Source organism: Telmatherina bonti (genome assembly GCF_933228915.1).
Source record: "Telmatherina bonti genome assembly, chromosome: 6".
NCBI lineage: Eukaryota > Metazoa > Chordata > Actinopteri > Atheriniformes > Telmatherinidae > Telmatherina > Telmatherina bonti.
This window is the reverse complement of record NC_136624.1, coordinates 7,268,783-7,284,889: the sequence shown is the minus strand read 5'-3', so window position 1 is coordinate 7,284,889 and position 16,107 is coordinate 7,268,783. Positions and strand designations below refer to the sequence as shown.

Here is a 16,107-nt window from a genome sequence, read left to right as displayed (position 1 = left end):
GTAGCAACAACCTCTTTACACACCATAACTCATAACATTCATGTTTACATTGAACACATAATCCATGCAGTGCCTGTGGAGCCTGTGATTGGTTGATTTTCCTGGAGGTCAGAGGTCGCCGTTTGCATTTTACCGTTTCCCTGCTGGCTCTAACAATACCTCTGTCAGTTTGAGGTGTTTATGTGGACGTTTACACGAAGAAAAAAACTCAACCTGAGGTCAGCTCAGCATCCTCAGTCCGTGTGTGTGTGTGTGTGTGTGTGTGTGCTACAAAGTTGTCATTCCTTTGTGTAGAGTTATCTAAAGTGTCTCTGTTGCTGGTGTTTCGGTCCATGGTTCCAGTTCAGAAGCAGATTCCAGTGAGAAACGACCTAAAAGCAGATTTGTGGCTCATTTTTCAGCCTGCTTCACTGAGACCTGTCGGGCTCCATCTTGGACTCGCCGTTCTGCTTGTCGTTGGACTTCTGGGACAGGTGTGTGGACACGGTGGCCGCCTGCGCCACGGCTTTGAAGCTGCGCTTCCTCTTCTGGACATTCTGCTCCGGGTGGAAGATGATGATGTAGACCTTGGGGATGTAGAGCATCCCCAAGGAGACGGTGGCGCTCAGGCTCATGGACACCGTCAGGGTGGTGGTCTGGATGAACATCTGCAAGAGAGACGCGGAGAGTCAGAGCTTTGCTAAAAATTACTTTAGTCTTTGCTAGTACTACTTTACTCTTTGCTATGATTGCTTTACTCTTTGCTAGGATTACTTTACTCCTTGCTAAAATTACTGTAGTTTTTGCTAGTATTACTCTTTGCTAAAATTACTTTACTCCTTGCTAAAATTACTGTAGTCTTTTTTAGTATTACTTTACGCTTTGCTAAAATTACTTTACTCTTTTCTAGTATTACTTTACGCTTTGCTAAAATTACTTTAGTCTTTGCTATAATTGTTTTACTCTTTGCTAAAATTACTGTAGTTTTTGCTAGTATTACTCTTTGCTAAAATTATTTTACTCCTTGCTAAAATTACTGTAGTCTTTTTTAGTATTACTTTACGCTTTGCTAAAATTACTTTACTCTTTTCTAGTATTACTTTACGCTTTGCTAAAATTACTTTAGTCTTTGCTATAATTGTTTTACTCTTTGCTAAAATTACTGTAGTTTTTGCTAGTATTACTCTTTGCTAAAATTACTTTACTCCTTGCTAAAATTACTGTAGTCTTTTTTAGTATTACTTTACGCTTTGCTAAAATTACTTTACTCTTTTCTAGTATTACTTTACGCTTTGCTAAAATTACTTTAGTCTTTGCTATAATTGTTTTACTCTTTGCTAAAATTACTGTAGTTTTTGCTAGTATTACTCTTTGCTAAAATTATTTTACTCCTTGCTAAAATTACTGTAGTCTTTTTTAGTATTACTTTACGCTTTGCTAAAATTACTTTACTCTTTTCTAGTATTACTTCACGCTTTGCTAAAATTACTTTAGTCTTTGCTAGTATAACTTTACGCTCTGCTAAAATTACTTTAGTACTTGCTAAAATTACTTTACTCTTTGCTAAAGTTACTGTAGTTTTTGCTAAAATTACTGTAATCTTTGCTAAAATTACTGTAATCTTTGCTAGAATTACTTTACTCTTTGCTAAAGTTACTGTAGTTTTTGCTAAAATTACTGTAGTTTTTGCTAAAATTACTGTAGTCTTTGCTAGTATTACTTTACTCTTTGCTAAAATTACTTTACTCTTTGCTAAAGTTACTGTAGTTTTTGCTAAAATTACTTTACTCTGCTAAAGTTACTGTAGTTTTTGCTAAAATTACTGTAGTTTTTGCTAAAATTACTGTAGTTTTTGCTAAAATTACTGTAATCTTTGCTAAAATTACTTTACTCTTTGCTAAAGTTACTGTAGTTTTTGCTAAAATTACTGTAGTCTTTGCTAGTATTACTTTTTGCTAAAATTACTTTAGTACTTGGTAAAATTACTATAGTCTTTGCTAAAATTACTGTAGTCTTTGCTAAAATTACTTTACTCTTTGCTAAAGTTACTGTAGTCTTTGCTAAAATTACTTTACTCTTTGCTATAATTTACCCGCTGATGCACTGGGAGCAAATCAGCAGGCAGCTGGTGATCAAGGTGGGAGAAAATAGGCTGTCACACTTTTCATAAAAGCACAGACGGCAGTGTTTTTCCCCCCATGAATGATTTATCCCTTGGTTTATGTAGTCAGAAGAGAAGCTTCTATTTATGGCTTTTGACCACATCTCCAGCTCGCTGCTCTTATCGCAACAACTAAATCTCCCAAAAAAGATCCAGATCCAACATTGAACACAGAACCTGTAAAACAGAAAGCCACATGCTGTCTGATTTCTCTGTGATGATGTGGGGGTGAAGGGGGGGGTGAAGGGGGGGCTGAGTGTGAGCGTCCCAAGCAGCAGCTGCCTCCTTACAGGTAGACCACCTCCTCACACACACTCTGCACAAACAGCCTCGGCTTTCACCAGCCAGACAAAAGTTCCCGTCTATTTTTAGCTGAATTCCTAAGTGATGATTAATTGAATGGGATAGTCAAATTGTTCTGTGGGGGGGTCCTTTTTCGCCCCCTCAGCTCTTCTGACCTTTAATTCACTTCATTTCCATTCAGAGGTTAAAAGACTCTAAAAGCACCTCGGGCTTTAATTGTTTCAGCCTGACTGAGTCATAATGCAACACTCTATTAGTCAAAGCCTATCTGTATTCTTCACCCCCCCCCCCATACGGTCTCGTACTTTGTGACAGCAGAAAGTCGCCCACAAGCTACATGAAAGTCTCCGTGGAAACACAGAGAAAAACAGTGGAAACAGGATGTCCGGCGAGTACAGCAGGAAGCAAATATGACATGACAGATTTCACTTATAACATCTGCAGGGTTGCTTTTACTCGCGTGTTTTCGTGTCTGCGTCATGCGAGTCGTCTCGGTTTTACTGCCCTCCTGCACACGGACAGAGCAGCAGCAGCTCTTATTACTCAACGACTGATAGAAATGTTGTGTTGATGGATTTATTTATTATTTTTGATTTACTCCCTGATCAAATCTATTTCAGAGCTGAAAAGTACTGATCTGTCTCTGATATGATCAGTGGGGCTGAACTGCAAAACAACGAAGAACTGAAGGACGCAGCAGTTTAAAACAGAAGATGTTGCTACCGATACGAGGAGCTGCTGATTGGACTGCAGGGTGTCTTTTTTAGGGTCCGAAGTATGGCAGGGCCCTATTGTTATTGTAATGTTTATTCTTCTATATTATTCGTGTTCTAAGCACAACTCACTCAATTTTGACCTCCTTAGACCCCGTGAAAAGTTGCGAAACTTGGCACACATCTCACGTCCGGCGAAAATTGCAATAATCTGGCGTTTGTATGCACGCCAATGCAAAAATTCCTCGACAGCGCCCCCTAGAAACGCCAAAAATGGCACCTAGAATGGGGTCAAAAAAGTTTAGTTTGACGTAGGTCGACGAAATTCAGCGGGCTGTCCGCCTTCTTGACGTTTGCAGCCATTTTTTTACCCGTTTTTTCAATTTGGGCGCATCGCATTTGAACGAACTAGTCTGAGGGGATTCATGCTATTGGCTCCACATTCGCCATGGAGCTTCGTGACAAGATGGGGACAAAAAGTTATTCAAATCTTTCTGATAGGCGAAAGCGTGTTACCGTGGCAACCCATGGAAAAATGCGTTCTCGCCATGAAACATGGTTCACTCATATCTTTGCAGAAATACATCCGATCGGAACCAAAATTAAAATAATTTATATTTGGTAGGTCCTTCACGCATTGTAATATGTATTGGGGGGGGGGGCACATTTTGGGGGGGCTCCTAGGGGCCCGATCGTCTACTTTGAGCTAGGGCTACAAAATTCGGCACACGTGTATAAACCCTAGACAAGTATAAAACTCAATTAAGCACCTGTTATGGCTACGGTGTGTCCGCCATCTTGAAAAAAAATCCTCCTCGCCATGAAACACGGTTTACTCATATCTTCGCAGAAATGCATCCGATCTGCACCAAAGTGGAAAGCATTCATATTTGGTAGGTCCTTCACATATTTTAATATGTATTGTGAGGGTGGCACATTTTCGGGGGGGGGCCCTTGGGGCCCGATCGTCTACTTTAACGTAGGGCTACGAAATTCGACACACATGTGTAACAACCCAAGGCGGGTAAAAAAGTGCATTGACCACCTGTTACCATGGCAACGGGGTGTCCGCCATCTTGGCGTGTACGCCCATTTAGCACTGTGTGTGCATTATTTTTTAACAAACTAGTGTGGGATTTGTACCTTTGACTTCACATCCACCCGGAAGCTTTGTGACGAGTTCGGGTGGAGGGTTCGGCATGAGGTGAGGACCCGATGGATGCCGCTTGCGGCTTTAATTTATTATTATTTTATTTAATTAGTCTGGCTTTCCTTTTTTTATGTTTATTTTTTATGTTATGTTTATTTTTAGATTATTTTTATTTTAAATAATTTATTTTTTTAAGGTAATTTTAACATTAAATTAAAAAAAAAAAAAATTTGTAATTTCTTTTTTTAATTCGTAGATGTAGTTTGCACTTCAGGGCCACCGTAGAAATGCAAAGCTTTGTGGTTCTTTGACGTGGTTTCTTTCCATTTTAGTAATATGATCAAGTTTTCATTATAATCTGCAAACTAAGTCAGAAATTAATAAAGATATCTTGCACAATTTCTTTCTGTTTTAACAGTGTTTTCCATTTATTGCTCTTATTTTGCATCAGGTTTTACAAGAATGATATAAAAGCTAGACTTAAGTACCACAGTGAATTATTATTATTATTACTCTGTACTGTTGTGCAAATGAAATATTTGCTTTATACTAACCAGACTTAACACCATCCTGTTGTGGAGTAAAACACAAAACAGATAATTTTCTACTGAAATGTAGTAGTTTGTTTTACTGTACAACAGTGCAACATTTAAGCTAATCTATTGTAATAAACTGCAAAGAATGCCATAAAAACTCAGAGGAATTTATCACGGTCACCTCCTCTCCCCTGTGTTACTATAGTAGCTCAGAAGGGACAAACCAGATGCTGTAGGGCAGACTTTTAACTTTTATTTTTGAAGTTGTAATGGTGCGCTGAATTGTCTTATAACAGTTGAGATTTTCTGACAACATTTTGAGGCAGTTTGTGCTCCAGTTGCACCAAATCAGAGTTTAAAAGAAGAAAATCAAACCCGTAGTTATAATGTGCACCATGACAACTCCAAACAATTTAGTTGATTATGATTAATAGACCACAGCATGAGTTGTTTTTTCATGAACAGCCTTCTTATCAATAACAACTCACTGCTGTTCACACCAGAAACTTAACACACACAAAACGATGAAAATGAGTCTGAAATAGGGACAGCGATGGACTCCAGGGTGGAACTGGGAGCACCATGTTGAAATCTGGAATTTTGGGGTCACGTAAGACTTCTGAGTTCCAAAGACAGCTGAAATGCATCATATGTATTGATGGAAATTCAGCTCTTTTTAAACATTTGGTTATTTTCACTTTGCTTCTTTAGAAGAGTTGATTCTTAATTTCACATAGAACTTCTATTTTAGTCTAATTTAGTAAATATGGGTTGTCTGTTTGTTGCTCCTGAATTTTTATTTGACTTTTTGTTTTTAATCATAAACTTTTTTTTGTGCATTTTGAAAATGACAAATCTACTTCTATCTCTTCTATCTACTTCCGCTAGCTGGTTAGCTCTCTGCAAACAGGTCAAAGTTCAATAAACGGCAATCATCCACCCCCACGCTCAAAGCCCCCCTCTCAGCTCGACCTCTTTGTCCGTTTTTGTATTTTCCGAGAGAGACGGCCTGCGTGACGCCGCCAAGTGGGCGACGATGGGAACGATGGGATGGGAATCAGCTCTTCAGAAACCTACAGGTCACAGAGGCTCCGTGTTTAGACAGAAATATCTGAGAATAATCCCGATGCCTTTCCTTTTGACAGGATTTCGCGAGTATTTCAGATGCTAGTATATTAGCATCGGCCTATTTCTTCATTTCTGTAACAGTTGTTGATTTAAGTGTTTTGCTAAATCAAATCAAAACCCCAAAGTATAAAAAATACATCCCAAATAGACCCAAAAGGTATAAAACCTTCCATTGTCGAGGTCTATATGTGTTCTTCATGTAAGCCTGAAAGCAATCTCAATATTGAAGTTAAAATAATAAGTTCTGTTGTAAATCGGCTAATCGGAAGCTTGGTGGTGACCAACAGAGCCAGCTCTTGGTACAGGCCATATCTGTGGCCACTTTGGCTCTGGTGACGAGTAAAACCTGTGTAACCGTTGGATTTCCTACCTTCTCCGTAGACTGCGCCGTCCCAAAGAAGATGGGCACGAAGGCCAGCCAGATGATGCAGGTGGTGTACATGGTGAAGCCGATCGGCTTGGCCTCGTTGAAGTTCTCAGGAACTCCTCTGCTTTTTATTGCGTACACCGTGCATGTGATCATCAACACAATACTGTAGCTCAGACACAATATGAGGGACAGGTCGGACATGTCGCACTTGAGGATTCCTCGAGCGAACTCTGGGTTTGGAGGCTTCTGCTCCTCATAGTCGATGATGGTGTGAGGGGGCACCACGGCAAACCAGATGAACACCGCTAGTACCTGTAGAGGAAAGAGCTTTAGGCCACTAAAGAGTAACCTTCGAAGTGATGCATTCACAAGCCTACCTGCACTGAGATGAGAATGAAGGTAATAATCAGCTGGGAAGTGGGGCTGATGAACTTGGGAGGTGTGACGGACTTTTTGCCCTGTTCGAAGATGCGGTAGATGCGGTTAGTCTTGGTGAGCATGGCGGCGTAGCTGATGCACATGCCAAGCCCCAACAGCAATCTGCGGAAGGCGCACACGGCCACACTGGGCTCTGCAATCATGAGGAAGGTGATGAGGTAGATGAGGAAGATGCCCGTCAGTAAGACATAGCTGAGCTCTCTGCCAGAGGCCCGAACAATGGGTGTGTCATTGAATCGGATGAATGTGGCAATGACTCCGGTGGTGGCCAGGATGCCCAGTATAGCCAGGAAGACGGGGATGATGGCCCAAGGAGAGCTCCACTCCAGCTTGATGATGGGTGTGGGCCGACAGCCCGTTCGGTTCTTAAAGGGCCTCATGTCGAAAGGGCACATGTCACAAGTGAATTCATCCAGCTGGTACTGGTAACCATCACAAAGCTCACAGTGCCAGCAGCAGGGAACACCTTTCACCATCTTCTTTCTCTCGCCAGGCTCACAGGGGAAGCTGCACACCGACTCTGGGATCATGCGGTCACCTCCTGACCACTGCATCTCTTCCACCTGGGATTGACACACATTAGCTTAGCATGCGATTGCTAGTTGACAAATATCTTTAAAAAAATGGCTCTAATGAAAGCATGACACAAATGTGAATTTATATGCAATAAGGTCACTTTTTTGGAAAGTTATACCAACATGAATGCTAACAACTTTGCTAAAATTAGTTAACTTAGTATAAAGAGGATGGGAAAAAACATCTGGGCTAACTTTTAAAATTGGGATAACTTTTAAAACAATATATTTAACTTTTAAAAGTTACAACATTCATTCATTCTTTCATTCGTTCAATCATTTTTAAATTTGTAATGACATTACTAGCTTACATTAGCATGATAATGTACGCTAGCTAGATGTATCCTTTTCGCTTCTATATTTGTTCACACAACAAATGCTCACAGCCTTAAAAGAAAAACAGAAAACTGCTCAGTTATTTTATAAAAATCTATATTTATAGCCAAAAAATGTTAGTTTACTAATATATCCATCCATCCATCCATCTTCTGCCGCTTATCCGGGGTCGGGTCGCGGGGGCAGCAGCCTAAGCAGGGAACCCCAGACTTCCCTCTCCCCAGCCACATTTGCCAACTCTGCGGGGGGGATCCCGAGGCGTTCCCAGGCCAGCCGAGAGATGTAATCCCTCCAGCGTGTCCTGGGTCTTCCCCGGGACTCCTCCCCGAGGGACGTGCCTGGAACACCTCACCAGGGAGGCGTCCAGGAGGCATCCTGACCAGATGCCCGAGCCACCTCAACTGGTTCCTCTCGATGCGAAGGAGCAGCGGCTCTACTCTGAGCCCCTCCCGGATGACCGAGCTCCTCACCCTATCTCTAAGGGAGAGCCCGGCCACCCTGCGGAGGAAACTCATTTCAGCTGCCTGTATACGAGATCTCGTTCTTTCGGTCACGACCCACAGCTCATGACCATAGGTGAGGGTAGGAACGTAGATCGACTGATAAATCGAGAGCTTCGCCTTCTGGCTCAGCTCCTTCTTCACCACGACAGACCGGCGCAGAGCCCGCATTACTGCAGACGCCGCACCGATCCGTCTGTCGATCTCACGCTCCATCCTTCCCTCACTCGTGAACAAGACCCCGAGATATTTAAACTCCTCCACTTGAGGCAGGACCTGACTCCCGACCTGGAGAGGGCAATCCACCCTATTCCGGCTGAGGACCATGGTCTCAGATTTTGAGGTGCTGATTCTCATCCCAGCCGCTTCACACTCGGCCGCGAATCGCTCAAGCGAGAGCTGGAGATCACGACCAGATGAAGCCAACAGGACCACATCATCCGCAAAAAGCAGGGACCCAATCCTGAGGCCACCAAGTCGGATCCCCTCAACCCCTCGGCTGCGCCTAGAAATTCTGTCCATATAAGTTATGAACAGAATCGGTGATAAAGGGCAGCCTTGGCGGAGTCCAACCCTCACCGGAAACGAATCCGACTTACTACCGGCAATGCGGACCAAGCTCTGACACCTGTCGTACAGGGACCGGACAGCTCGTACAAGGGGGTCCGGTACCCCATACTCCCGGAGTACCCCCCACAGGAGCCCCCGGGGGACACGGTCGAATGCCTTCTCCAGGTCCACAAAGCACATGTAGACTGGTTGGGCAAACTCCCATGCCCCCCCCAGGACCCCAGAGAGGGTATAGAGCTGGTCCACTGTTCCGCGACCAGGACGAAAACCACACTGCTCCTCCTCAATCCGGGATTCGACTATCCGGCGGACCCTCCTCTCCAGGACCCCTGAATAGACCTTACCAGGGAGGCTGAGGAGTGTGATTCCCCTGTAATTGGAACACACCCTCCGGTCCCCCTTCTTAAAAAGGGGGACCACCACCCCAGTCTGCCAATCCAGCGGTACTGCCCCCGATGTCCACGCGATGCCGCAGAGGCGTGTCAGCCAGGACAGCCCCATAGCATCCAGAGCCTTAAGGAACTCCGGGCGGATCTCATCCACCCCTGGGGCCTTGCCGCCAAGGAGCTTTTTGACCACCTCAGCGACTTCAGCCCCAGAGATAGGAGAGTCCACCAGCTCTGCTCCCTCATGGGAAGACGTGTTGGTAGGATTGAGGAGGTCTTCGAAGTATTCCCTCCACCGACCCACAACGTCCCAAGTTGAGGTCAGCAGCACCCCATCTCCACTGTACACAGTATTGATGGAGCACTGCTTCCCCCCCCTGAGCCGCCGGATGGTGGACCAGAACCGCCTCGAAGCCGTCCGGAAGTCTTTCTCCATGGCCTCGCCGAACTCCTCCCATGCCCGAGTTTTTGCCTCGGCAACGGCCGAAGCCGCATGCCGCTTAGCCCGCCGGTACCCATCAGCTGCCTCCAGAGTCCCACAGGCCAAGAAGGCCCGATAGGACTCCTTCTTCAGCTTGACGGCATCCCTCACTGCTGGTGTCCACCAACGAGTCCTGGGATTACCGCCACGACAGGCACCAACGACCTTGCAGCCACAGCTCCGGCTGGCCGCCTCAGCAATAGAGGCACGGAACACAGCCCATTCGGACTCAATGTCCCCCGCCTCACCCGGGACATGTTCGAAGCTCTGCTGAAGGTGGGAGTTGAAGCTCGCTCTGACAGGGGACTCAGCCAGACGTTCCCAGCAGACCCTCACAACACGTTTGGGCCTGCCAGCTCTGACCGGCTTCCTCCCCCACCATCTGAGCCAACTCACCACCAGGTGGTGATCAGTTGACAGCTCCGCCCCCCTCTTCACCCGAGTGTCCAAGGCATGTGGCCGCAGGTCCGACGATACGACTACAAAGTCGATCATTGAACTGCGGCCCAGGGAATCCTGATGCCAGGTGTACATATGGACACTCTTATGCTGGAACATGGTGTTCGTTATAGACAATCCATGACGAGCACAGAAGTCCAATAACAAAACACCATTTGGGTTCAGAGGGGGGGGACCATGCCTCCCAATCACTCCCCTCCAGGTCTCACTGTCATTGCCCACGTGAGCATTGAAGTCCCCCAGCAGAACAATGGAGTCTCCAGAAGGAGCACCCTCCAGCACTCCCTCCAAGGACCCCAGAAAGGGTGGGTACTCTGAACTGCTGTTCGGTGCATAAGCACAGACAACAGTCAGGACCCGTCCCCCCACCCGGAGGCGGAGGGAAACTACCCTTTCATCCACCGGGGTAAACCCCAACGTGCAGGCACCAAGCTGGGGGCTGATGAGAATGCCCACACCTGCTCGGCGCCTCTCACCATGAGCAACTCCAGAGTGGAAGAAGGTCCAGCCCCTCTCGAGGGTACTGGTTCCAGAGCCCAAGCCATGCGTCGAGGTGAGTCCAACTATATCTAGTCGGAACCGCTCAACCTCGCGCACCAGCTCAGGCTCCTTCCCCACCAGAGAGGTGACGTTCCACGTCCCTAGAGCCAGCTTCTGCAGCCGGGGATCGGACCGCCAGGGTCCCCGCCCCTTGCTGCCGCCCAGCTCACATTGCACCCGACCCCTACGGCTCCTCCCGCAGATGGTGAGCCCACGGGAGGGTTTACTAATATAGAAATATGAAATATGTTTACATATTGATTATAATAAATAAATAAAAAAACATGTACAAATACTTTCAGTTCACTTGAAAAAGATGGATAGAACTCATTTCTTTTGTTCTGTCACAGAACATCGCGTTTGAACTTTTATAGGTGCTGCTTGTATCAGGAGTAAACATGGCAAACTTTTGATAAATCAGTTGGGAAACTAGAAGAAATATTGTGACACTAAATTGTGTTTTATGGTGGACTAATCCTGATTCACTTTCCCACAATGCTGTTTGGTTGTCCTGTTACGCTCTCTACAAAAAAAGACGTCTTTATCCCCAAAACACTTACAGGTTCATAATCAATCCATCAGACTCGTCTTCAGCTACCTTCCAAGCAAAGCCTTGAAAAAACACACTGACTAAAATAGAGAAATGTTTTTTCTTTTTGAAAAATAAAGATTATTACATTTGTGAGCATTTGAATTAATATTCACTTTGTGACACTTGATATTACTGTCATCTGCATTAAGAATTTATTTGTCTTTTGTTAAATAATAATTGTAAAACAATTTGTGAGCATTTGTTTTTCTCATGAAGTCGTGAACAATATCTGCGCATCGTCCTTTCAGCCTTAGAAGAAGGCTAATTTAGCAGGATGCTAGCTAATACGTTGAAACAAAGGAAGGAAACCTCTGACAAAAGACTGTCAAAGAAGCTTGTCCGGCTATTTTACATTAAATTTTTATAGAGAACACGATTTAACCAGAAACATTAAACATGTCTTTTTTGAAGACGCTGAATATGTTGCATTATTTTGCCAGTTGTCGTCTAGAAAGACCTTTTCTTAACACACAAAACTTCCACATAGATAAGATGTTTGTTGATAGAAGCTGCAGCTGTAAAAGCAGCTTTTAACCTTCAGTCTTTACACTAAATCCAGATTCCAGTTAAGTTGTTTTGTCACAACTTTGCAACTGAATTGCTGAGTGGGTGAGGAGAAAAGCCTTGAAGTCGGTGCTTTTATTTAAAAAAAAAACAAAAAAAAACAAAAACTTTGTTGGTCTATGTGCAGAAAAATTCAGGTTTAGAGTTTAAAAGACCAAATAAAGTGATTTTTTTTTTCACATGCAGATATTTACATTGAGTCGCAGGTGATTTGTCCATTGACCGATGACCCTGTAGCCGGGGTTGCTGACGTTGGACATTTGGTACTGGAAGATGTCGTACCGGCCAGGTGCATCTCCGTTCTCATTAAACATCACCCCAGTGCCTGCGCTTCCTGTTTAATGGAAACCATATTAAAACAGTCTGCACCCAACAGAAAGCGAGACAGACGAGACCGTGTTCGCCTACGCTGTTGACTGCCCCTTGCTTACTTCAGTCTTGTGCAATCATGTGAAAGCTGAGTGCAGGATGCTCTTTAGTCAGGGCTCTCCTGCACATGTGCACTCTGCTCTGCTGCCCTAACATGATTGAATGTTCCTCTCAGGTCCCTGCAGGCGCTCAATCAGAAAATCTTCCATACAAGCCAAGGTCATCCAGCAGGAGGAGAGCAGTAAATAGGATGCTTTCATAAAACCCTTTTTCAAACCTTTTTATGAAAGGCAAGGTTGAAAAGCAGGAACTTTCTTTACAGAGAAGAACGAGGAGGCAGCCCTAGGGAGAGGATGTGCTGTTTTCTCCAGTTCGGTACATTACCAGAAAGATCTTCAAGCTGCCCTCCCTTTTCTGCCTTTTTCTCTTTTAAATAAGCTTTTCTCAAACAATATGAAAGTCCCTTATTTTAGCCACGTTATCGTGTGTTAGATGAGGAAGGTAGAGCAGTTTAATCTCACCGTTGAAGTTCACAGAGTGAATGTACTTGAGGAGCATCCGTCCTTCCACAGGGTCCATTTTCTCACAGACTCCCATGGAACCGGGACAGAGGTCTATGTGCATGCTGTGCAAGGCGTGGGCCATGGCATACACTGCATCGATCACAAACTGCACCTTGCCCTCCTGCTCGTACTGAGAGTCCCGACTAATCCTCTCCTCACCTGGAAAAGGGAGAAATGCCATACAAGCTGATGGGGAGGAAGACAAACTCAGAGCAAACCAATCGGTTATGGCGAAGTTCCCCCACCTGTACATTTCCTTCTACCGGGCTCGTATTTGATGCCGGGTCGAGTCAGTTTGCACTTGAAGTCGTCCTCCCAGAATTCTGCAAACCAGATGTTTCTTCTGTTGTTTTCTAGAGACCTCGAAGTGAAGTACTGATCGAACCCTAAATAAACATTTCACATTCACGTCAGGCTGACAATGTGGACGATAGTCATGATGCATATCTGATAAAACATGAGGGTTCGACATATTGGGAGTAGCCATGTACTAAAATGTAAAAAAACATATTTTTTACACAAGAAAATACAGTGATGGCTTAATTTATACATCAAATCAGAGGTTTATCAGACATATTAATCATTAATTTTTATTGATTTATTATTTGACTGGTCTGTCATTGTGTGTTGCATGCTTTTTAAAAACATTCCTGCTGCACTCCGAGATGTAATAAAGAGATTTAAAACAATGTTCTACCATCGATGGAGGCTCTTTTGGGAAGGATAGTCACAGCACCCTCAGCCACGTCTTCCTGGTCTTCAATGGGGGAGTTTTTAGCCCCCCAACTGTCAGATCCAACAAACAGGAAGTGCCCTGTCAGGTTGGCTTTTTTTGCAGCCTGCAACACCCGTCTGAAACAACACATGAAACAAAACTTTTGAATATAAACCAAATCTTTGTGCAGTGTTTGCTTTTCTTTATTTTCATATGTGTCATGCTGTAGAGCTGAACTCACTTTATATCGTCCTCGTTGGCAAAGATAATGACCCCCCGAGCATTAGAGGTCTCCATCAGTCTCTTGATTACTTTGTCAAACTCTCCTGGTCTGGGCTCTCTGGGGATCCTAATGGACTGCGCAATGCACAGTCCTCCTGTGAGAAACACATCATGTCAGGGACAGATGCCAAAAGTTTTCTGTCGATACCATGAGTTTGTGATACTTTTTAGTTCATATCGACACAGATGTTGATACTTTGTGTCCCTGACAGTGTGCATTAATATCGTTAATGCAAGAGAAATGTGGAATATAAAAACAAATCAATACTTGAAAGAAACTTTTAAAACAATAGTAAATTATACTGATGAGTACATTAAACAAAAATAAGCTAAAATAAATCTTTTTAAAATGTTAAAATAACCAAACTTCTGTTTAAAATTATTACATTCATTTAATGGAAAATAACAATTTAGGATATACAGTAGTAATATGATTAATTTAATCAAATGTAATACGTTTTAAACCAATTGAATATCAAAACAAAAGCACCAGTATCATCTGAGTGGCTAAAATGATCATATAACTCAAAGGAACCAGAGTTACTGGGATTTCTGGGATTTGCCTTAAACTCACAGAAAACAAGTGTCATGTTTTGTATCATCAGAACGGTATTTATTCTTTCAAAAAGTATCAAATCCGATATTTTGACTAGCAGATATCAAAGTGTCAAGTCCAGAGTATTGAAGCACCCATCTACATATATTGGTAGTAAAGCACATTTCAATTATCATTCACCACTGCATAAAAACACTTATTTTTTATGTTATAGAAACCTTAAAAACTGTTTAAAACAAGGATAAAATCATTCTTATGACATACTTTTACAGTGTCATCGTGAAAGCATGTTCTTCTTCAGGATTATTAGCTTAATTTCAGAATGCTAATGTGCTAGCTATGACGATGCAGATGGTAAATGACACGGCATGGACATATTTCATGTAAAGTGTCTATCTACAGTCACTGAGTGAAAAGCATGGCTGTTAAACTGTGCATAACAAGATCTTACACTGTGTAGTGTGAATTAAAAATTCAAGACAAAGAGAAAATAGTCACAGAAGGAGCTTTGAGACTCATGCTAACACGCTCACTATGGCTTTGCTAACATGCTACTGTTCTGTAAGTACAATGCTTTGGATCCAACAGATTTAAACCCAGTACGACTGAAGCTGCGCCCAGTTTAATTACTTTTTTCAACCATTTAATCAAAGATGTTTCCTTTTTTTAAAAAAATACAAAAGTAAACCTCATGGTGACGTTTTCAGATTGATTAACTTGAGATGACAAATGTCTGTAAATAATATATTATCATCCAAATGATCCATTTAGCTTTTAATCTATGTGTTTATTTTTATTCAGTGCATTGATGAGATGAAAAACTCCCTGATTGTCTCCTTTTTTTTTTTTTTTTAGCTGCGAACACATCCTGAATATTTTTATCATTTCATCTTTTGTATGGAGCGATTGCAAAGAAAACTGCCCATCAGGAATAAATAAAGTTCTTTGAATTTGATTTAAATGAATCTATACGAAAGCAGAGGAATGGCCTTTGCAAGTGATTCAATGTGACGTCCTGTATCGCCAATCATTGATGAGTTTTGATGATATTAAATCTAAATTATAGTTGCAGCATTTGTGCTTTTAAACCTATATGATGGGCTGCCTCGTTAGTCTTTAAGTATTAAAGGATTGCTCTTTGCTATTTTAGTCTTTTAATGAGCGAGAACAGTGCAGCTTGATGAGTAATCCCTCATTGTCGCAGCAGCGAATTTACATTCATACAGCTGGAGATCCAACCTGCTTCTCTGGATATCTGTAGGAAGGCGTCCACGCCGCTCTCGCCATAGTTTCCCTCAGAGGCCAGCGTGGAGACGTAGTTCCAGCCCATGGCTTTGACTATGTCCACCATGGCCTGGGCCTGGTAGGAGTCAGGAGGCACCACACGGGAGAAGAACTCATAGCGGCTCTTGTCGCTCAGCTCTGGGGCAGTGGAGGCATAGCTGATCTGGGGGATCTGAGACATGCGGATGGGTCAGTGGTGACGAAAGGATCGGGTCAAGTGGAAAACATGAGCAGCTCTGATTATTAGGCCAATATGAGAATGAAAAGGTAAAAGGCATGACAGGAGGAGGCAATGAAGCATGTCAGAGGATGATGCACCACTTACTCAGACAAACCCTTAACAGTCTAAATGGAGGCTTTCCACATTTACGCTGCCTTGTGCATTAAACTGGCAAACTTGGACTGTGCTCAACTCTTGAACTGAAACAGGGAAGAGGACACAGTGAAGTGAAAAAGCGCAGCAAGCCGCATCTGTAAAAGCATTTGTTTAGGAGGTAAAAATGCTGAGGAGATTAATTTACGAGTGTGCTGCTTCTTTTATGACACAGTGTCAACCC

The 16,107-nt window shown here is 43.3% G+C and overlaps 1 protein-coding gene across 1 annotated transcript; it reads right to left on the bottom strand.

Annotated features, from left to right (window-relative positions):
- Positions 1-407: 407 nt before the first annotated feature.
- LOC306757401 (metabotropic glutamate receptor 6-like) lies at positions 408-15,731 on the bottom strand (the record flags this gene model as incomplete). Its single annotated transcript, XM_079242443.1, has 9 exons — positions 408-647; positions 6,341-6,652; positions 6,718-7,341; positions 11,976-12,115; positions 12,672-12,872; positions 12,959-13,099; positions 13,411-13,565; positions 13,670-13,805; positions 15,506-15,731. 9 exons carry the CDS (start codon positions 15,729-15,731, stop codon positions 408-410), a joined length of 2,175 nt encoding a protein of 724 aa, XP_079098569.1.
- Between the last annotated feature and the right edge of the window lie 376 nt (positions 15,732-16,107).